General features: G+C 44.9%; 2 protein-coding genes across 4 annotated transcripts; one reads left to right on the top strand and one right to left on the bottom strand.

Moving 5' to 3' along the window:
• The first annotated feature begins 235 nt into the window (after window positions 1-235).
• Window positions 236-4,346, top strand: LOC121932783 (tigger transposable element-derived protein 3-like). Its single transcript, XM_042471758.1, has 2 exons — window positions 236-499; window positions 2,261-4,346. The coding sequence occupies exons 1-2, from the start codon at window positions 460-462 to the stop codon at window positions 4,267-4,269; spliced, it is 2,049 nt and encodes a 682-aa protein (XP_042327692.1). The 5' UTR covers window positions 236-459; the 3' UTR covers window positions 4,270-4,346.
• A 3,637-nt stretch (window positions 4,347-7,983) lies between these two features.
• LOC121935427 (zinc finger protein 501-like) lies at window positions 7,984-22,621 on the bottom strand. Of its 3 annotated transcripts, none has more exons than XM_042476939.1 (4): window positions 22,469-22,621; window positions 16,599-16,719; window positions 14,446-14,559; window positions 7,984-11,604 (listed from the first exon to the last, which is right to left on the bottom strand). In XM_042476939.1, exons 1-4 carry the CDS (start codon window positions 22,487-22,489, stop codon window positions 10,343-10,345), a joined length of 1,518 nt encoding a protein of 505 aa, XP_042332873.1. In that variant the 5' UTR covers window positions 22,490-22,621; the 3' UTR covers window positions 7,984-10,342. The 3 variants fall into 3 exon arrangements, with proteins under 3 accessions (XP_042332873.1, XP_042332874.1, XP_042332875.1); XM_042476940.1 differs by having other exon boundaries at window positions 7,984-11,601; XM_042476941.1 differs by lacking the exon at window positions 14,446-14,559.
• Between the last annotated feature and the right edge of the window lie 204 nt (window positions 22,622-22,825).

Genomic DNA, 22,825 nt, shown 5'->3' with positions numbered 1-22,825 from the left:
CTTGCATCCTCTGCCAGGAAAGGCTTGCAGCCAGGGATGCCAAAGGCTGGCACTTCAATGGACCATTGTCTGCCTCCCACATCCCTTGCCCACTGGAAGGATGCCTCCAATCCCCATTGAGATAAGATCCTGAATGGAAATGGGGGACCAATCAGGGAGGCCGACATAGAGCAGGCAGAGGAAAGGACTAGGCAGGAGGAAGGGAGGAATGCAGCAGCAGGAGGAGGAGGAGGATGCTGGCTCTGAGCATCACTTGAGCTGCAGCTCAGCTGCTGGGCCTTTGGGGTGGGTTGGGGCCTCCTCTTCCAAAGATGCTCCCTTTCCTCCTCCATCCTCTCTGAAGCCCATCTTTTCTTGAAGGCCCAGCACTGAGGGGTTGGCAGGAGACCCCATGAGAGACTAAATTGGGGCAAATTCAAGCCCAAGGCCAGTGTCCTCTTGGCAGATTGCAAGGGAGCCATGAGTCCCAAAGGCAAGTCCCAGGCTGACCCAGGCTCAGGTAAGAGGGGCTCAGAGTCAGGGCAGCCAGGGCTGGGTCTCTCTGTCATAGAAAGAGAGGAAAGGGGGGCACATTCAGTCAAGTGGGATTGCTTTGGAGCAGGGAGGCTGATGATGGGGATGACTCTCCTGGAGCCTATTCTTGATGCCGTGATGTCTGTACTGTAGTAATAAATTATTATTGTTATCATATTTAATTGTATCCCACTTTCCCCCCAAAACTGGGATTCAGAGCAGCTTACGGTTTAAAAGAACAGTACAATTAAAACCATACAAAAGTGATGCATTGAAATAGAATTACTGCAATATGAAAGCAGAACACAGTGTCTCTGAGCATGGGCCGAGTGCCTCAGCCCCCTCGGCACAGGCATGGAGGCAGGGAAGGCGTTGTCTGCATGGTTAACCTGCAGGATGGGAATTTTCCTGGCTTTCCTCTGAAGAAGCAAGGGAGAGCACTGCCACAATGGCTTGCCCTTTGCTGGGAACACTGCCTCTCCACACAAAGTGTGGGGCGCTTGCGTGTGTGTTTGTAGGATTGTGCAACTCTTGCACAAAAGTGTTCAGTCTAACTTCTGTGTGCCTTGTTACTCATAACTAAAGTGCACCCACTGATTCAAGTCGATTTACTAATATGTTGCAGGAATAGTAGTTTTAATTGATAAAGAATAAACAATAACAACACTGTATTGTTCTTTTAAATTGCAGGCTGCTTTGAATCCCAATTCTTGGGGGAAAGCAGGAAATGATGATGATGATGATGATGATGATGATGATGATGGACAGTGTGGTAGAGTGGTTTGAGTGCTGGACTAGAGATCTGGGTTCGATTCCCTGCTGAGCCATGGAAACTCACTGGGTGACTTTGGATGAGTCACACACTCTCAGCCCCAGAAAACCCTGGGATGGGGATGCCATAAGTCAGAAATAAATTGTTTTTAAAAAAATATTTTCAAGACACAATGAAATACCATAAGATTTATACAAATGAATATCCCATCATCACAATCTCTTAATATTATGATATTACCAATTGTCTGTAAATATAGTATATACTTTATACTATAATATTACCTATAGTTTATAGTATATGATATATGATATATCATATTATCTATCATAGACTGTTCCACCAAACTAATTTCAATCTAATTTGTTTGTGCTAGTCAGTCAGAAAAGTCAGAAATAACTCGAAGGCACACAGCAGCAACAAAGATACAGAATGCTGTTTAAAACTGGATAAGAACACATTCAGTGTGAGTAGTCTACAAATAACTGTTTGTGGCACATTTAAGATTAACAGGTTAATTTTAGTATGGGCTCCTGCGGACTGTAACTCGCTGCTTCCAGTGTGTGGAGTATAACATTTGATCCCAAGTGTATATCTGCACAATGGGTCCATGTCAATGGAGTTGTGGATCTGCTCTGGGCAGAACTTTTATACCCTCATTGCCCCTGTAACTACACTCTTATTTTTAATCCTCCAGTTGGCCACATGAAAGCCAGCTTGGCATAGTGGTTTGAATGTTGAGCTGGAGCCCAGGTTTCGAATCCTGGCTTGGCCATGGAAACCAACTGGGTGACTCTGGGCAAATCACACTCTCTCAGCCTCAGAGGATGGCAATGGTAAAAACCTCTCTGAACAAAACATGCCAAGAAAACTCCATGATAGGGCTGCCTTGTTGCCATAAGTTGCAAAGCACACAATAACAACTGGCCACATAATTAACACTTTCTGCTCCCCCTTCATTTAATTTTTCCTCAGGTGGGGATCAGCATCCAAAAAGAATCAAGGAGGAAGAAGCTGAGGAGGGACTGCTGGAGATTCATCCCAAGACGCCCGAAACTCCTAGTGGGACTTTGCTCAATAAAAGCAGAGAAAATGGACCCCGTCACCCTGTCCTTCGGCAGAACGTCTCCAAACTTCTGACGCCTGAATCTGGACTAAGCAACAAGGAAGGACAAAGGTTGGTCTGCAGAAGGGGGCCAGACCCCAGGACACCCCCTAACTTTGGGATTTGTAGACCCTCAATGGAAGAGATGGCGCACTGGTGCCTGGAATGTGGGAAGAACTTTGACCAAAAAGCAGAGTTAGAAAAGCATCAGTTGAATCACACCAGACGCCATTCATACATCTGCAGCGACTGTGGGAGAAGTTTTCTGGACCACGTGGCCCTCACCACCCGCCACGGAACATCCTCAACGGGGCAGTGCTTCAGCCACGTGGGGTGCAGGAGGAGACCCTTGCCCCCCTCGAACGAAACGGCTGTGCCAAGGAAGGAGAGGAAGGAGCTGTCCTTGCAGGAGAAAGTCCGGGTGTTGGAGATGTTAGAAGGGCCCAAAGTCTCCCAGAGCGAACTCGCCAAAAGATTCGGGGTCTCCCAGCCCCAGATCTGCCGCATCATCAAGAACAAAGAGCGCATCCTGGCCGAATGGTTCAAGAATGGCAACCCCGGGCGCAAACGCAAGATGGAGGAGAAGGGCCTGCATGGTGACGTCTCCCTTTTACAATGGTTTGAGAGGAGCGGCGGATCTGCCAACGGGATGCAATTGCAAGAGAAGTCCAGACTTTTGGCTGATGCAGTCAGGAGGCCGCCGCTGGGTGCAAATTTGGGTTGGCTGAGCAGCTGCAAACCAAGGCAGAAGATTGAGCAGCCTCCAGTAGAGAAACCGAATGGTGAAGCAATGGAGGAAGAGTGCTGGAAAAACACCATCCTCCCTGATATCCTGAGAAAGTATGATCCCCCCAATGTCTATGCTTGTAGTGAGGTTGGCCTCTTGTTCAGAGCAACCCCAGAGGGTTTGGCTTCAGAGAACAAGGAAGAAGACAAAGACAGGCTCACGGTTCTGCTCTGTGCCAACATGGACGCCTCCGATAAAAGGGACCCCCTGATTGTGGGCAAGGCGCGAAGACCGTCGGGCTGCCCAGGGTTTGGTGTCCCGCAGGACTTGCTGCCAACAATGTACAGAACCCACCACAAGGCTTGGATGACGGCCACCATTTTCAGTGAATGGCTCTGGGCTTTCAACGAAGACGTGAAAAGCACACAGAGGCACGTGGTGCTTTTCTTAGCCCCATGCGCTGCGCATCTGCCAGCTGAGCTCTCCAACGTCAAGATGGTTTTCATGCCTCCGAACCCTTCCAGATGCCATCCTCTCGAGCAAGGGGTGATCCAGGCCTTTAAGTGCCACTATCGGCGGAGAATGCTCACCCGTCTGGTCGTGGCATTCAACGGAAGAGCTTCCATGTCGAGGAGAAGGCTCTCTGAGCGCCTGACGCTTCTGGATGCTGTGCATTTGGCTGTCCAAGCCTGGTCCGAGGTTTGCCCACAGACCATCACGAGTGGCTACCAAGTGGCTGGTTTTGTCGCAAATCCAAGCAGACTCCTGGCTCCTTCCGCAGATGTGGTTCGAGCTCTGGGGTTCAAGAACCAAGAACAGTTCAAGCAGTTTGTTTCGATGGATGAAGGGCTGGAGTGTTTTGGGGACCAAGAAGGGCCTGAGATCCAGGCGGGTCAGGAAGTTTTGTGTGAAACGGGAGACGAGCCGGAGGAAGAGGAAGAGGAGGAGGAGAAGATGGACAGCTTCTCTTTGGTGCCCTGCCCCACTCAGGCAGAAGTCATGGAGAGTTTGGCCAAACTGAGACGCTGTTTCGAGTGCCACTCCGCATCCTCCAACATGTTCCAGGCTTTCTATAAGCTGGAGGACATGGTGCATGGGATGTTTCTGTCCAGAATGCAAACCCTAAGGTCCAAGGCCTTGAGCCAAGAATGAGATATATCACCAGACATGAGGGTCTTGAATCTTAGGTAGAGCCTGAATCTGGAGAGACATTTAATGCACTGTTAGTGGTGGTGGTTTTCCTTTCTTTTTTAAAAAACAAATGTACTGTGAATAAATAATTTCAGGAAATAATGCTGGGGAGATTGGTTTTCTAATTCCCAAATGTCTCCACCTCTCCTGGGTGTTAGCAGAAAACATGGAAAGAATTGCATTGCATGCTATGTCTTTGCAACTTCTCTTTGCAGCAGGGATGGGAACTCTGCAGCTCTCCAGATATTACAGGACTGCAACTCCCATCAACAGCTATCAAGCATTGACAGTGGTGAGGGATGCTAGGAGTTGCAGTCAGAAGTGGCTGGTGGTTTCCACATCAGTAAAGAAATTAATATACACCACTTTTTGGCCTGAACTCTAGATTTAGCGCCTTTAAATTTCAGAGTAGAATGCAGAGAGGATTCAGTGCTCTAGCTGCCATTGCGAAGCCACCAGCTGCCATTGTGAGTAATGGCTTCAAGGTATTTTCAAAGGTTACTTTTAAAAGGATTTTATTTTTATTTTTTTGCTTTCTTAACATCCTAGAATTTTTCTCTGAAAAAGTAAGAGCAACTAACAGAAAACCAAATGAGAAGCACAAAAAGTGATGTAGCAAGTTACTTTTTCAGCTTGGCAACAGTCCACCTTCCAAATACTATAGTGTTCTATTTTGTTTTATGGCTGATGCATATTTTGTTCACAATCCCAATGGATTTTCAACAGCTGAGATGTGCACTGGACACCAGGAAGGGGGCAAAATAGGGGCATTGCCCTCTACAGACTTTATCACACATAAAGGGCCATAACCATGTTAGTCTAGGAAATGCAAACATACTGGGTTGGGAATGGTCATTATATTGCGCATCTCTTCCAAATTGCCATGGTGAAGCTTCTGTTCCACCCACTGTCCTCCATAGCCCTGCTTCCCTGCCCTATGCCCTTCCTTGCATGCCTTTCAGTCTGTATTTTTATTTATTTTTCCTTTTAGCACAATTGTGCAATTATGGCAATCCATTAAATAAAAGAAAATAAACTGAAAAAAAGAAAAGAAAAACAGTCTGCTTGGGAATAACGAGGCAGAGAAGCAGAATCAGGGCCATTGATGCCATGTGGCTGCCTGCATGTTGGAATCGCTTTGGGAGGAACGCCTCTGTCCCAAAGACAGCCAAAGGCTGATTGCTACGCAGCTGATACAAGCACAGTCACAGAAAAGCTTACGGCTGAGCACTTACTTTGCTTTAGTAAATACAAACCTTAAATCCCAAAAAACTTTAGACGAATAGCATCCTGGTTCAACATATGCAGGTGTTTTGGACTTCAGCTCCCAGAACTCCTGACTGTTGGCCAAGGTGTCTGGGTCTCCTGGGAGTTGAAGTCCAAAACACCTGGAAGACCAAAGTTTGGGAATCACTGATCTACACTGTCAAAATGACGCAGTTGGACACTTCCAAGTGCTGAAGCTTCATCCTAAGGAAACCTGGGATTTATAGTTTTACAAAGTTTTTTTGCCTTCCCAAAGAGTGCTGGAGCCTGACAAAACTACTAATCCCAGGATTTTGTAGGATGGAGCCATCGCAGTTAAAGTGGTGATAAATTGCACATACAGAGTGCAGACACACCTTTGTCATAGCTTCTTCTACTGTGGGAAGAACACAGCGTATTAGTTAACTGACCAAAAGCAGTGGTTTCTTAAAAATCTAGATCGGTGATGGACTGTTTACTCTCACAACCAATGATCTCCTTATGCTCCCTTAAGTCGTGGTTGATGGACCCGTGCTGCTCCTTGAAAGTTTATAGCGAATAAAGAGTTGTAGCCAGTGGGTCCAAATATCCTCCGCAGTCCAGGTCAAGCAGAGAGTTCAGGACCTTGATGGGGAGCCAGGGAGGTCCAATAATCTCCAACAACTCCTTGAGGGCATGGCTAAGAATGTATAGATCAGCAGAATTAATTGCTGCTTCCTACAAATCCTATGAGACCTCCTCAAGCTCTCCTTTTGTGTCTCCGCTTGGTGAAGGTAGATAGGGGTAAGGGGTCTTCTGTATCTGGATAGGCAGCAGGACTCTCTGCCAGAGCCTTTCCTGCATTGGTCTGTCTGAGACGTATGGCTCTGGAACCCCCTCCTGCTCTGGTTCACTTAGCTATGTAGCAGAAATGCTAGGGAATCTCAGCAAATTGTGAAAATGCATAGTGAGACACTGGCGGGAGTGCTCCAATGTACATTGGGCTCTACTCTTGCACACTGGTACTCCCTAGTTGTGTTCCAATGCACATTAGTCACTTTACTGGCTCCCCTACATAGTAACATAACAGCAACCTCTTGCTGCATACAGATATTATAAAACTGTTCAGTCCTAGTCTGTGTAGATAGAAGTCCAATTTCAAAGATGCAAGTCCCTAATGGGATTTTGGCCAATGTTTAGGCATCCAAAGAAAAGGGCTGTGCAAAGTAACTAAGGGAAGGCAAACACAGCAAACTTAAGACTTTTTGGGTGAATGGGTTTCAATGTCTCACACTTTGCAATACTAGATGTTTGCAGACTGTAGGGAAATTTAATTGGGGAACAAGAATTTTCATTTGAAGAGCAATGGGATACTATTACCAGTTCTGGGTACCACAATTCACAAAGGATGTTGAGAAGCTGCTGGATGTCCAGAGGAAGGTGACTAAAAGGGAAATCTTTCAACATGAGCCAACAGTGTAATGTGGCAGCTAAGAAAGCCAATGCAATTTTAAGTTGCATCAATAGGAGCATAGTGTCTAGATGGAGGGAAGTAATACTGCCCCTCTAGTCTGCTTTGGTCAGGCCTCACCTGGAATACTGTGTCCAGTCCAGGATGTTGAGAAGATGGAACATGTCCAAAGGAGGGCAACTAAAATGGTGAAGGGTCTGGAAACCATAAACGACTTAGGGAGCTGGGAATGTTTATCCTGGAGAAGGGAAGGTTAAGGGGTAATATGATAGCCTTGTTTAAATACTTGAAGGCATGTCATACTGAGGAGGGAGCAACCTTGTTTTCTGTGGCTCCAGAGAATAATGAACAATGGATGCAAGCTCCAGGAAAATGGCCCCTTGAGGGTCTCTTCCAACTCTATGATCCTATGATTCTCATCCCCTATATCTCTTAGATACATCCCTGCTGGTCACAGATCTGAACCTTCTTTCTTACAGGAGCCAATGGTAGGAATCAAGCTAAAGGCAAGGGTGTTATTTGGGGAGTGTGGACCACGCTGGTGTGAAAGATGGAGGGCTGCCTTCTGTGTATGGCTTCCTGCTGTCCAGGTGGGAAAGCGCATCTCCTGCCTTTGCTGCCTGGCCAGCAGCTTCACCAGACAGGGAAAAAGCTGTTGAAGACAGAAGGAATGTGTGCTAAAAGCAATTGCCCCAAGTGTCAAATATTCTAGGTATGCCACTGGCAATAAAACCCAAAATATCTCATCACAGACAGACAACAGCAAGAATCGCATGGTTTCAAAGTGGAAAGGAAAACATACTGGGAAGAGGTCCAAGATACCTACCTGCCATATTTTCTGGATTTTCCGTCTCCCACGGAGTCTATAAACCAATTCATCTCTGAGCTCCAAGGCCACTGAGAGCCAAGAATCCTTTGCATTTTTCTTGCTTTGCTTTTAAATCTTCAGACTGAAAAAACAATGCACCACAATTGCAACGGCAAGTTCAGATAGCTTTATTAGGTCCAAGAGGATATTTTACCATCATGTAAAAGCTTTGAAAAGAACGCTCAGTTTAAACCAAGGCTGTAAACATATTTTTGAGAGCAATAAAGCAATTCTGCTTTTATTATTTTACACTTGAAATGTAACTTCATTAAACTCTCATGACCCAAAATGCTACAGTTAACTACATTCTCTGTAATGCATTCCTTCCAAATTATAGATAAGAGAGCTATCAGAGGTGTGTGTATGTGTGTGTGTGTGTATCCATGTTTGACTGCAGAATTGTGTTCTTCTTCCCAGTGTCTCTGAGCTGAAAGAAGCTGCAAAAAAAAGGGAAATATATACCCACCAAGTGACCTGATTTGGCAGGAACAGACCTGGGTAATCTTTTGTCTTCCCACTTTTTAAAATGCTTTTAAAATGCCCTACTTTCTCCTCCAACTTTCTCAATTTCTCCTGGCTTTTCTCAATGGCTGCAAACTGAGTTTAAAACGCAAAAAGCACAGCGCTTTGCACTCACTTTACCCAGCAAGGGGGAAAGGAGTAAGTGGGGCCTTGCCTTTCCCAGCAGGGTCAAGCAAAAGCAAAATGCTGCAGCCTCTCCTAGTTAGTATTTTCTTCTTCATTAACCAAAGATCCCAGAAATCTATAGCACTGAGACATTTTCAATTAAAGCAGTGTCAAACTGCATTATTTCTCCAGTGCAGATGTAGTCCTAGAGAGCCACAAAGTGTGATAAAAATGCTATCATCCCCTAGAGAAGGAATTTGGGGCAAATTAGTTTTTTTGGGGGGGGGATTATTCCCTGGGGGCCGCACTTTGTCCTCTCTTGCTGTAGAAAATGTGAATTAATGGGTGCTGATTTGCTCGAATTATCCTTTGGAAAAATGTAAACTGGGCATCTTGGAGGCATGGTCATATCGCAGTATAAGACAAAACTTCCTTGAAGCATCGCAAAGAGAAGGTTTTATATAATCACAGATTATAATATCACAAAAGCCTCTCTGACACACTTGCAAATGATCAACTTCCACATGGAATTTAAAAAGCCAACTGACTACAGGGTCTTTGGAGGGTAAGGCCTTCAGCTACCCAATGGCCCTCTTAAAATACATTTCAGTGAGGCTAAAGCAGGTATAGGTGAGGGACTGCAGCTCCCATCAGCCCTAGCCAATGGGGGGATGCTGGGAGCCATACCACCAGGCCACAAATTCCCAGTTTCTTGGCTAGAAAGTCTACCTAGCTGGATGCTGCTCTTTTTTCTTTCCATACATGTTCTTTCCTACCAAACATACATGTTTTCTGTTCCTGCAGGGCATTTCTCCATGTAAGACAGTCTGCGATAAAAACCCTTTTGTAAGAGTAATTCAGGATTGCTGGATGAAACCTTGCTAGTTCCAGAGCTTAGAAGATTTCCCTGTTCATAGTAGCCATACCAGATCCAGAGAATTTTAAAAGAGTGGAAGGAGGAAAGAAAAGGTGTCAATCTATTGAGTTTGGATCAACTGGAATCCCAACACAGGATGAAGGGTTTTATATGAGTATGTATGTGTGTTTATTTGGAAATAAATTTAAATGCGCTTATGGTAAAAAATAAGTTTATAAGCCCTAGGTCAAAACATTCAGTCCGCTGCAGTTTGGTCCCAGGACCCTCCATGGATACTAAAATCCGTGGATAGTAAGGTTCAATTAAATACAATGGCATAGTAAAATGGTGTCCCTTACATAAAATAGCAAAATCAATGCTAGCTTTTTGGAATTTATACTTTTTGCAATATTTTCAATATGTGGATGCTTGAATCCATGGATTATAAATCCGTGGATATGGAGGGCCATCTGTATTAGACTGGAGGCCACAACATGCTCCTTCAAACCTTGTGGACTGACTCCACTGAAGACAAAGAACGGACACAGTTCTTGGAAAGGTTGCTTTCTTGGGCCAAAACCCCCAGAATATTTTCAAGCCGTGGATGATGGAATTTATGGATGCAGAATTTGTGGATATGGAGGGCCGACTGTACTTTTCTCTTGCCAGCAATGGATATAAAGGCTTTTCTGCACTTCGTCAGAAGAAGATGGCCCTTGAGTCTCTTCCACCTCTATGATTCTACGATTCTAAGATAGTTGTGTAACCTGAAACGTTGCATCATGCACTTGAGGACTTACTTAGCTCTACACAAAATGCCAGGGCTACAAGGATTTCCTTAAATGCACCACTATGTCCTTCTCCACCAACAGAAGCAGGGTCCTCTCATGTATGGCTCCTCTGATGCAGGGTGAGATATATCACCTGTGTGAATTTCCAGCTGCAGTCAGTACAGTTGACAGAACATTTGCCCAATGCAGCATCTCTGTTACACCTGCTTCTGATGATGCTTCTGTCTCGCACCCGTCCCTTTGCCAGAGGATTTTGAGTCTAGTGATAGGGGCATTACTGTCTGGACAGAAAGAGGCATGTTCAGTCCAGGACCTGCTTTGCTTGAAATGGGCCCACATCTCAGTGGAGTCTTTTCCTCGTGGGTTTGCAGGTGGGTCTGCATGATCATCTTGTCCCGGAAGCGTTTCTCGCACTTGGGACACTGGTAGGGTTTCTCCTGCATCTCCCGGGCTTTCTTCAAGGCCAGGGCTTTCATGTCACCAGATACCAGGAGATGTTGTTCTCCGCGGTGGACCCGCTGGTGGCTCTTCAGATGCTGCATCTGGCTGCAGGTCTTGCCGCACAGCAAGCAGCGATAGGGCCGCTCGCCAGTGTGCATCCGGTTATGGATGGTCAAGGTCGGCTGGTTCCGGAAGGTCTTCCCGCACTCGCCACAGGCGTAGGGCCGCTCTCCAGTGTGGACCCGCAAGTGGCTGATGAGGGGCTGTTTCTGGGCATAGCGCTTCCCGCAGGTGGTGCAGGCGAAGGGCTTCTCGCCTGTGTGGACCCGCTGGTGGCTCTCCACGTGGTGCTTCTGGATGAAGCGCTTCCCGCACTGATCGCAGGAGAAAGGCCGCTCCCCAGCATGGACCTTCATGTGGGCCACCAGGATCTGCTTCAGCCGGAAACTTCTTCCACACTCCAGGCAGGAGAAGGGCCTCTCCGTTGAGTGGATCCCGTGGTGTTTCCGCAAGTCCCGCTTCTTGCTGAAGCTCTTCCCGCACTGGTCGCAGATGTGGGGCTTCTTGGGGCCTGGGGCAGCCCCCAACTGGCGCAGAAGCTGCAACTTTGCGGTGAGGCATTTCTTGGTCTTGGGGCTGGCACTGCTTGGCGGGAGGTCCTTCTTCCGCAAGTGGGTCTTGATGTGGCGCTTGAGGTCTCCCATGGAGGGAAAACCCTTGGGGCAGAGGTGGCACTTGAAGGGGCGCTCGCCTGTGTGTGTCCGGATGTGGATGGTCATGGCCACGTTGCTTAAGAAGCTCTTCCCGCACTCGGGGCATTTGGGTGGGTTCGCCTTCAGCGGCATCCGTGGGAGGCTAGTGTCCTGAGGTTTGGGAATGGCATTTGTGGCACGCGTCACAGGCTTCTCCGTTCCGGAAGGGCGGGACTTCCTCCCCCTCTTTCGGTGTGCTATAGGCAGCTGTTTCATTCCTGGCCCTTCGCTTTCTTCTTCATCTTCCATCCTGATCCCATCTCCTGCTGGAAAGGAAGGGAACGAGAGAAAGAAAGAGAATCCCACTATCACGGATTGGAAAAGACCCTCAGAGACTAAAAGTATCTTCCTGAGCAAACAGCCCAATCCACAGATTGGAAAATTTCCTTTTTTTTGACAACAGATGCCCCTTGCTTTTCAATGATGCGCTTTTTGATGACCCACTCTTCCAACTGTTCTAACTATACCCAGAACCTGGGTACAGTTTTAATAGGTTTAATGGGTATAGAATTAATGGGTTCTAGTTCTAATTTAGAACAAAAGAGTGGGTCGTCAAAAAGGGTTGAAAGAGCAGAGGTAGGATCTGGCACACGTAAGACAGGAACATTAAAGTGAGATGAGGTGGGATTTACAACCTGCAGGGCCACCCACACTCTTCATAGAGGTGCCGTGGCCAAGTTAAAATTAAATGGAAATTTAGTCCCAGCAACCTCCAAATACCAAAACACACCTGTTCCTGAGCATTTTGGATAAGAGATACTCAACCTGTACTTGTTGTTTTTGTTGCTGTGTGTCTTCAGGTCATTTGCAACTTATTGCAACCCTATCACAAGTATTCTGGGGCTGAGAGGGGTGACTTACTCAAGGTCAGAGTGGGTTTCCATGGCTGAGTGGGGACTCGAACCCCAGTCACCAGAATCCTAGTCCTATGCTTAAACTGCTACGCCACACTGGCTCATAGCAACTTGTATTACATCATTTTCTTTATTAAATAAATAAATTTAATTTTATTTAAATAAATTTATTTAATTAATTTTTTAATTTTTTAATTAATTATTTAATTAATTTATTTATTTAAATAAATTTAAGCCTCTGAGGGAGAGAAGGCTGGCCCAGTTCCATCAGGGGCTGGCCTGAAGAAAGAGGCTCCTCCCTCCCTAACTGTCATCTTTCAGAGAGAATAGGCTGGCCCAGTTCCATCAGGGGCTGGCCTGAAGAAAGAGGCCCCTCTCTCCATAATTGTCATCCTTCAGCCTGTGAGGGAGAGAATAGGCTGGCCCAGCTCCATCAGGGCTAGCCTGAAGAAGAAGAGCCCTCCCTCCGGTCCATCTGCCTTGGTCCAGGCCTCAGAGGGAGAGAAGAATACTGGATCTGATTCCCTCCCCCCCTCACCATTCCCTTCTCCTTTTGTGTCGTGTCTTTTAGATTGTAAGCCTGTGGGCAGGGAACCGTCTATTATCCCCTCTGTTGTAAACCGTTCGGATTCCCAGTGATTGGGCGGTATATAAATAAAACTTATTATTATTATTATTATTATTATTATTATTATTATTATTATTATTATATAGATGTATGTGTGTGTGTTGGTAATAATAATAATAATAATAATAATAATAAAATTTTTTATTTGTATACCGCTACTCCATAGATCAAAGCGGTTTACAGACCAATAAAACCCTTACAACATCTCATAAAATAGATAAAATGCAAAATACAAATTATATAAAATCTAAAAAACAATCATTCAAGAGAGTAAGGCAGAGAGTCAATGGGATTCGGAGTGCACAACTTCATTTTTCAGCGGGGAAGGCTAGACAGAAGAGGAAGGTTTTGAGCCTCTTTTTAAATGTTTCCAGGGGGGTCACAAGACGGAGCTCCTCGGAAAGACCATTCCAGATTTGTGGGGCCACCACTGAAAAGGCCATCTGGGATGTAACAACGTATTTGGAAGATGGAATTTCCAACAGGTTCTTCTCAGATGTCCTAAGTGTGTGGGGTGGATTATATGGGGAGATGCGGTCCCTCAAGTAACTCAGGCCCAAGCCATATAGGGCTTTATAGGTGATAACCAACACCTTGTATTGCGCTCGGAAGCGAATAGGCAGCCAGTGGAGATCTTTCAGAATAGGTGTTATATGGTCAAACCTGGATGCTCTGGTGATCAATCTGGCTGCAGTATTCTGTACTAGCTGAAGCTTCCGGGCTTGGTACAAGGGTTGCCCCATGTAGAGCGCATTACAGAAATCTAGACGAGAGGTTACCAGAGTGTTTAGCACAGTTTCAAGGTCCCTTTGGCCCAGATAGGGTCGCAGTTGGCGTATCAACCGAAGTTGATAGCAAGCACTTCTGACCGTTGCATCTATTTGAGATGTCAACTGCAGAGACGAGTCCAGAAGTACTCCTAAACTGCGAACTTCGTCCTTCAGGGTAGAGGTAGAGTTATCTATGTATATATCTTTATATATTATACATTATTTTTACATATATTTATTTATATTATCTTTATATAGCATACATTATTATAAATATATATGTTTTATACATTTATACACACGCACGCACACACATATATGTATGTATTGTATATAAAATATTATATATATAAAATATATTATACATTTATGTAGCAATACTCTAAGTTGTAGTAATTATTTACTGTGTGCCTTTCACTTAACTTTAACTTATGGTGACCCTGTCATAGGGTTTCCTTGGCAAGATTTGTTCAGAGAGGGTTTGCAATGTCCTTCTCTTGAGGCTGAGAGTGTGTGACTTTGCCCAGGTTCATCCAGGGAGTCTCTACAGCTGAGTAGGGATTCGAATCCTGGTCTCCCAGAATCCTAAACCAAACACTCAAACCACTGTTCTGTGCTGGCTCTCACTATAATAATATACAGCTATTATATAATAATTTTAAATTGCCACCATAATGAAAGCACCATAAGGAAAGTCTTCCCCAGGAACGCTCCAGTTTTTAATCAGAGATACACACACAGTTTGGTAGTTCCAGGACTTTGGGGGAACTAAAATGGTCTTTCAACATTGTCATGCACTGCCCCCAACTCCCCATTGGTGGTTCTGGTCCCCCAAAATGCCCCCCACCTACTCACCCAGCCAGGGGCTGGGGGGCCTCCTCCACTTGTGGGTCTCTGGGGTCTCCGGAAGGCATGGGTTGTCTTCTTGCTCGATCTTGAAGATGAGCTCCGGTTTGGCAGCCAGATGCCCTGCCAGGGAAGGGAGAAGAAGGAGAGAGCATGAAGCAACACCTTTGCGCCCATCCAAGGCACGTTGCCCCCTTTCCTCCCATCTTCTGGCCCTATATCCCTCCCCAGAACTTCTCAGGTTGGCCACCTCCTGGGGGTCACCTCCTGGCCAGTGTGGCATCACCAGTGAAGGTGTCACCTGGTGTGGGGTGCTCCCTTTCCCCACCATCTCCTCTGTCTGGCTGGATGTTTTTCAGCAGCATCAGCATTCAGAAGATTGTGAAGAAGGCCCAGAGAAGCACAGGTGTATACGGTTGGTTTGCAGCAATGTGTGTCTACCGGAAACAACCCAATAAAGCTCAAGCTGGGAAAGAGTGGGATTCTCCTCGACCCTGCTCTAAATGTGTGTACCTGACCACAACAGACAGAACAGACTTCAGCAGAGGGCCAGTCCATACTGCAGAAATAATCCAGTTTGAGACCACTTTAACTGCCCCTTGCTCAGTGCAAAGGAATCCTGGGGAAGGAGACTCCACTACACTCCGAGGAAGGAGTGTGTTCCACTGTCAAACAGCCCTTACTCTCAGGAAGTTCCTCCTAATGTTCAGGTGGAATCTCTTTTCCTGGAGCTTGCATCCATTGTTCCGGGTCCTGTTCTCTGGAGCAGCAGAAAACAAGCTTGCTCTCTCCTCAATATGTCATCCCTTCAAATACTTAAACAGGGCGATCATATCACCTCTTAACCTTCTTTTCTCCAGGCTAAACATCCCCAGCTCCCTGAGTCGTTCCTCATAGGATATGGTTTCCAGACCCTTCACCATTTTAGTCGCTCTCCTTTGGACACGCTCCAGTTTCTCAATGTCCTTTTTGAATTGTGGTGCCCAGAACTGGACACAATATTCCAGGTGGGGCCTGACCAGAGCAGAATAGAGTGGCACAATTACTTCTCTTGATCTAGACACTAGACTTTTATTGATGCAGCCTAAAATTGCATTGGCCTTTTTAGCTGCCGCATCGCACTGTTGACTCATGTTCAACTTATGGTCTACTTGGACTCCCAGATCCCTTTCACATGTACTTTCATTCAGCCAGGTGTCCCCCATAATCCTATATCTGTGCATTTTATTTTTTCGCCCTAAGTGCAATACCTTACATTTCTCCGTGTTGAATTTCATTTTGTTAGCTTTGGCCCAGCTTTCTAGTCTATTCAGATCATTTTGAATGTTGATCCTGTCCTCTGGAGTATTAGCTATTCCTCCTAATTTGGTGTCATCTGCAAATTTGATAAGTATGCTCCCAATTCTGTCATCCAGGTCATTGATAAAGATGTTGAATAACACTGGGCCCAGGACAGAGCCCTCTGGGACCCCACTGGTCACTTCCCTCCAGGATGAAAAGGAGCCATTGTTGAGCACCCTTTGGGTTCGGCCGGTCAACCAGTTACAAATCCATGTAACAGTTGCCTTGTCTATCCCACTTTTTATAAGCTTGTTTGCAAGAATGTCATAGGAAACCATGTCAAAGGCCTTACTGAAATCAAGATATACGATACCCACAGCATTCCCTTCATCTACCAAGCTGGTAATTTTATCAAAGAAAGAGATCAGGTTTGTCTGGCATGACTTCTTTCTCTGAAACCCATGTTTTGAAGGTTTAGGAATTTCAGATTAATGCTTTATATTTTTACTGAAATTGTACTGACTATTGTTTTATTCTGCATTTTGCGTCTTTGTGTGTGTGTGTGTTTGCACTGCATTTTAGTATTTTATATTACTTAAATAGTCTTATTCTCTTTGTAAAGCACCATGCACATAGATGGCACCATATAGATAAACGAGAGAGCTCTGGTGTCACAACAAACTACAAATCTTAAGGTTCCACAGCAATGAGCCATGGCAGTTATAGTGGTGTCAAATGGGATTATTTCTGCAACAGAGATACAGCCCTGAGCATCTCCAAGGGATTGCCCCTGTCCTCCATCCTTCGACCCAATGCGTCCAAGGTGCTTTTTTTTTGAACCAGGAAAGCCCTCCAAGAGACGGACGGAAAGAGACGCTTACCCAAGGAGGCCACTGCCTCGTAGTTCTCCACCATAACAGCTCGATACAGGTCCTTCTGCCATTCTGCCAGCTCTGCCCACTCAGCTGGGGAAAAATAGACCGCCACGTCCTCAAACATCACCTATGGCAACAATAAAATGAATCAGGATCTTGGCTGACCTTCCCAAAGTGCAAGAAACGTCTTCCAGCCTCATCTTGCAAGGGTTTGCTCCATCGCTGGGGGACACAATCATTAAGAAAGGACAGAGTATCCTGGGTTGGCAACCGTCAGCCAGAGGTCTTTTACGTATTATTTTAATATTTTTTTCAACTTTATTTACAAATTTAAAATATATTACCAAACATAAACCACAGACAACAAACCTACCACAATACAGTACATACATACAATACAATACAATACGTACATTATTTTCAACTGGCCACTAATAAACTGAAAAATCACACTGATGTTTCTTTCCCGGTAGAGTCCACCTTAATACTTTTACCATGTATTTATTTGTCTCTTTCTAACAGAACATTTCCAGAGGGGCTGCTATATCTTCTTATTCTTCCTATTTACTACCTCTTATACATAATTTTTATTTCCTACCAAATATCATTATCCACTTTACTCTTTTTGATTTGTATCTATAACCTATATTTCCAATTTAGTTCTTAATCTTCCTCTACTTTATCCAATTAATCCTTTCTTTAATGTTTCCCTATTAAACAATTCTCTCTACGGTTTGGTACTTTTTATTCCATAGGTTTTTTTTAATATCAGATACCACTCTTCTTCCTCTGTCAGATCTATTGATCTATCCTGCATTAACACAGTTAGAATGTCCATTCTCATCTTTTCTCTCAGTTTCACCAACCATTCTTCAAGAGAAGGGATTTCTGTCTTTTCCCAAGACTTAACAGATGAAATCTCAGTGCCGCCTGTGAATTGTGAATTTCAAATGGTGAATGTTAGATGGGGATTGTTTTAATATGCGTACATCTGATTTGTCCTTTTAAATTGATGTGTGTTTTAACTGACGCTGTTTGTATGTTAATTGTTGCTATCCACTGCCCCAATGGAAGGGAAGAGAAGGGTAAATAATAATAATAATAATAATAATAATAATGATAATGATAATAATATAGTGTTAATAGGGGATGTGGGGAGTAGGGACTGCACCAGGTGAAACCACTGCTCCCCAAACATCTGTCTTTTGGCAGAAAGGGTCTGAGGTTTTCACTTGCATCCCTTTAAAACTGCGGAGCTCAATGGAAAAGATGGGATGAATGGGATGAGGCTCAGTGGAATGAAATGCTTTTTAAAAATCACATCTTACCAAATTAGACTCTTTAACCGCAAGAGACCATGTACATGCAAATACATTTAGGCTGTGCCTATGATATACTATACATACTATCAACCAGTGGTTCGTAACCTTCCTAATGCCGCAACTTTTTAATACAGTTAATGCTGCGGTGACCTCCAACCATACAATTATTAATATAATAATATAAAATATGTGTTTTCCGATGGTCTTAGGCAACCCCTTTGAAAGCGTAGTATAAACTCTTCCTAGAGAGCAGGACTTCAAAAAGCTGAAGGAAGACTAATTGGGCTCTGAAGGAGACATTTAAATGGCTGAGAAATTGGTAAGAAATAAACGAATATAACCATAAAAGCAGCATTATAAGATATTTTAATAAAACAACTAAAATGAATCTGAAAACCATGTCATGGAAGTTAATGCCCGCAGGACCTTTCCTGCCGCCTTTGCAGCAGATTGGAGAAACCATATTTCTCAGAACATGGGTGGCTTTTGCCAAAAAGACCATTAAGGAAGAACGTTAAGAACCGCTCTCGACGTTATTGGGTTTTTGGAGCGGCATCGAGTACGTTTTTGAGACAGCCCCGTCTTCCAAGCGAAAGGCAATCGATGCCATCTGTAAAGAGTTCGATAATTGCTTTTCCTGCAAAACAGTAAGAAGAGAGTATTAAATCTCTCTCCCCAGTCTCTCTGCACAAAGCCTTCCGTAATTAAACTCCTCCATTTTCTCCGGCGAACATCATACAACTGAATTTTCATGGGACCCAGTTTAATCATTTGGGGACGATGGGTTCAGACTCCCTACATTCTCTGGGGATGGCAGTCAGCTGAAAATGCTGAGTGCCCAGCAGACACCAATGCTGCTAATGCTTGCAAAATGCTTTGCAGAAAGGCTTTGCCTGCCCCAAATAGGAGCCCTTATCCTTCAGGATCTGCCTTTTCCATGCGTGACGTAATTGCACAATTCGCCATTCCAATTAAATTCCTCAGGACGGCTTAAAGGATAGTCGGGAAGCTGAAGGGCTCAGTTTTAATCTATATCCGCCCCAGATTTTTATAAGATGGATACGAACGCTGCTGCTTTCTTGCACTAGTCAGGTTTCCTTGTTCAGTTATCAGCTAAAGATTTTTATTTCAAGAGAGATTTTATTTCTTTCAAGTCGTTCTGTTCAAAACCAAAGCCAAGAGAAACGCATGCACTTCGGCAATCTTCCTATAAACACCAATGGCAGAAAAGACCGATCACAGAGTTTTCTTGGCAAGATTTGTTGCTACTATTATTATTACCATTATCAATGTTTTATGCCGCCAGGCTTTCGCATGCCATGGGTGCGCTTTTGCTTTAAAGAGTTTTTAAACTTTAAATTTGAATCACGTAACATTTTAATTGTTTCTTCAAATTGTATTTTGCATGCTTTATAGTGTTTTAACTTGGACCGTTTTAGATTTGAGTCCCTGGACTGGGAGGAAGGTGGGATAAACATAATAATAAGATTCATGTTTATTTACATGGCACTTTACAGACACCATCAATTCCAACATTAAAACCTGCCAATGGCGTACAGTCTAAAAACCAGAGTCTAAGACCATACAGTAATTAAGCAAATTATACGACTGTAATACAAAATGGTAAAAACTGGTAATACAGATAATCAAACCTAAGTTATAAAATAATATTAAAAAATGAAGTTCCAAATCCTTTGGAGAACAAGGAAGTCTTTAATTTGGATTCAAAGCCAACAAGAGAAGAGACAGTCTATCGGTGTTTAGGGAGGTGGTTCCAGGATGCGGTGCAATACATTTGGAGGAGGTTGCCTTTGCCTTCCTTCCCCTGAGGAGGCTGAGAGAGTGTGACTTGCCCAAAGTCACCCAGTGGGTTCCATGTCTGATCCAGATTCAAACCCTGGTCTCCAAAGTCGTAACCCAACACTCAAACCACTATGCCAAGGTGGCTCTACCATTTTACTACGCCATTGTACTTAATGGGACTTGAGCATCCCCGTATTTTGGTACCCACAGGAGGGTGCTAGACCCAAAGCCTAGCTCAGGCTGGCTGGTGGATTCTGGGAGGTGTAGTCCAAAAAAAGTCATTCTCCTCCAGTCTTTTATAACAACCCACAAGACAACTGCTCTTCCCAAGAAATAGAAACTGCTACCGTTGCATCCAAAAAACTATCCTTCATTCTTCCTATTCACTCAGAGAAACATGAAGCCTTTTTCCTGAGCGGCTGAGACAGTGATACCTTTGCTTTCAGATGTACACAGAAACTTTGTTTCATGCACAAAGTTATTTGAAATGTTGTATAAAATTACCCTTGGGCTATGCGCACAGGCGGAGCATTGCTGCACTGTGTGCCTTCCACAGTGCAGCAATGTTTTTCTGACTTATGGGTTTTTCTTGGCAAGGTTTGTTCAGAGGGGGTTTGAGGCTGAGAGCGTGTGACTTGGCCAAGGTCATAGAGTGGATTTCCACGGTTGAGCTGGGATTTGAACTCTGGTCTCAAGGTGTCCTAGTGTGCTGTGATTTTAGACAGTAAGCCGCTTTGATCCCAAATGTTTGGAGGAAAAGCAAGATACAAATAAATTATTATTATTATTATTATTATTATTATTATTATTATTAAATAATAATATATTAGTACAGGTATATAAATTATATTTTATATTATATTTATTATTATTTAAATAATAATAATAATCATCATATTACATAAATAATAATAATAAATAACATAATAATGTTATTAACATTAAATAATAATATGATATACAGTATATATATAAACCGTAACAATAATATTCTAATTCAAACCACTACAGGGACCTAAGGCAGAGCTATAGCAGGGTTTTCTGAGGCTGAGAGAGTATGACTCTCCCAAGTTCACCCAGTGGGTTTACATGGCTGAGCGAGGAATCGAACCCAGATCTCTACAGCTGTAGTCCAACACTCAAACCAATATAGTACTGTGGCTCTAAGGCCAACCTATTGCAGGGTTTTCTTGGCCAGATGTGTTCAGAAGGGGTTTGTTCTTTGCCTTCCTCTGAGGCTGAGAGAGTGTGCCTTGACCAGGGTCTCCCAGTGGGTTTCCATGGCTGAACGGGGAATCAAACCCTGGTCTTCAGAGTCAGAGTCCAGCACTCAATCCGCTACACTGCGCTGGCTCTAAAAAGGTGTCTATGGGCTGAAACAGACGGCCCAAATGCGCCATGCTGGTGCCCATTTTAATGTTAGGGACCACGCGGCAAACGCATGGTCCCTAACCGTAATACCTGTCGGCAGCACAATAACGGTGGTGTCCTGTGTACACAGGCGCCGCCATTATGACGTAACAGATGCACAGCGTCCACACGTTGTGCCACACCAATTATGTCATGAGTACGCCATTGGCGCACTTGCTACGTAACTATGGCGACGCAAAAAGAACCAGGTTTTCCCAGGCTCTTTTTACTCCAGAGTGACGGTGCGCGGTGTCCCTCCGGAGTAAAAACAGGTGCCTGTAGACCGCCATTTCGCAGCCTATGAAGCATAAATGAATGTTGTCTCTAGGCTTGGGACCCATTTCCAAGGTATCTGGATGCAAATAGAGGCATTTTGAAATGCAAAAAGATGCCAAATACTGTCACATTTCCAACAGGAGGTAGAAGGCAATCAAAAGTGTGTTGAGGATTTGTAGAGCCAGCGTTGGAGCGTTGGACTGCAACTCTGGAGACCAGGGTTCAAATCCCCGTTCAGCCATGGAACCCCATTGGCAAGTCACACTTTTGGCCTCAGAGGATATCTGTGGCAATTCCCCTGCCAAGAAAACCTCAGGAAAGACTATGGGTGGCATAGTGGTTTGAGACTCTGGAGACCAGGGTTCGAATCCTGCCTTGGCCATGGATGAGTGGCCTTGGTCTGGCTGCACTCTCTCAGCCTCTGCCAGCGAAGCTCCTCTGAAGAAACCTGCCAAGAAAGCCCTATGTTAGGGTCACCACAAATCAAATGATCCCTTGGCGGCACACAACAATAACAACAACAACAACAACAACAACGGCTTGCCTTAGGGTTGCCATTAATTTGGAAATGACTTCAGGAAGTCACACAACAACAACATTAAGAAACACACAACAAAACAAACACACAACAGCAACAAATATGAGAGGGCCACATCTCTCCTATGTTTCCTTTTGCCCCCGGATTACTTTCCACTTCGGCTTCAAAATACTGCCTAGAAAGATGCCTCTGAGCATACACAGAGTGCAACACACACACACACACACCCAGGTGGTAGTTCTCCCTTGTGTTGTTGTGGTTATTGTTGCTGTTGTTAACCGCCTTCAAAGTACCACCTGGAAAGGTGCCTCTGAGCATGTGCAGAGTGCAACAGAGACACTCCATAGGGTGCCCAAAGGGGGTGTGCTCCATGCACACACGCCCATGAAAGAGGGGGCAAGGGGAGGGCTGCCCTCTGCATGTGCTCAGAGGCACCCTTTTTGGGGGGTCTTTCCCTCCGCCTCCCATGATCTGATTGCAAAGAGGGGGGACCCTTTCTTTCCTTGGGGAGATGCTTCCTTCCTTACCTGGGCAGCAGGGAAAGCCATGGAGGCCAAGGCCAGGGAGGAACAAAGGCTGGCTGCAGCAGCTGGAGCTGGAGCTGGCTTTGGGGTTTGAGGGGCTTCTTAGGCTCCCTGCACTCCTCCTCAGCCAGGCCGAAGCAGTCGATGCCCGAGGAGGAGCAAACGCCTTCACTTGGCGCTCGCTCGCTCTGTCCTGGGGAGCAGTGCATATTGGGAAATGTAGTCCCACCAGGGGAAAGAGGAGGAAGAGGAGAAAGGCTGCTGCTGCTGCTGCTGCTGCTCTAGGAAAGGGATCCTCCCATGAGCCCCATCCATCCCACCCCTAGCCTCCCCTTTACCTTTTTATATTTTTGCAAAGGA

Source organism: Sceloporus undulatus, chromosome 6 (assembly GCF_019175285.1).
Source record: "Sceloporus undulatus isolate JIND9_A2432 ecotype Alabama chromosome 6, SceUnd_v1.1, whole genome shotgun sequence".
In the NCBI taxonomy this organism is placed as follows: Eukaryota; Metazoa; Chordata; class Lepidosauria; order Squamata; family Phrynosomatidae; genus Sceloporus; species Sceloporus undulatus.
The sequence above is the reverse complement of the archived record's forward strand: the minus strand, read 5'-3'. Positions and strand labels throughout refer to the sequence as shown.

Bases quoted from the DNA above. Each gene is read 5' to 3' on its own strand.
- LOC121935427 (XM_042476939.1), bottom strand. From the start codon at position 22,489: ATGGCTTTCCCTGCTGCCCAG. The intron at 16,720-22,468 runs GTAAGGAAGGAA...TTGTTGCCATAG, and splicing joins TGGCTTTCCCTGCTGCCCAG to GTGATGTTTGAGGACGTGGC. The intron at 14,560-16,598 runs GTAAGCGTCTCT...CTTCCCTGGCAG, and splicing joins CGAGGCAGTGGCCTCCTTGG to GGCATCTGGCTGCCAAACCG.
- LOC121932783 (XM_042471758.1), top strand. From the start codon at position 460: ATGAGTCCCAAAGGCAAGTCCCAGGCTGACCCAGGCTCAG. The intron at 500-2,260 runs GTAAGAGGGGCT...ATTTTTCCTCAG, and splicing joins CCAGGCTGACCCAGGCTCAG to GTGGGGATCAGCATCCAAAA.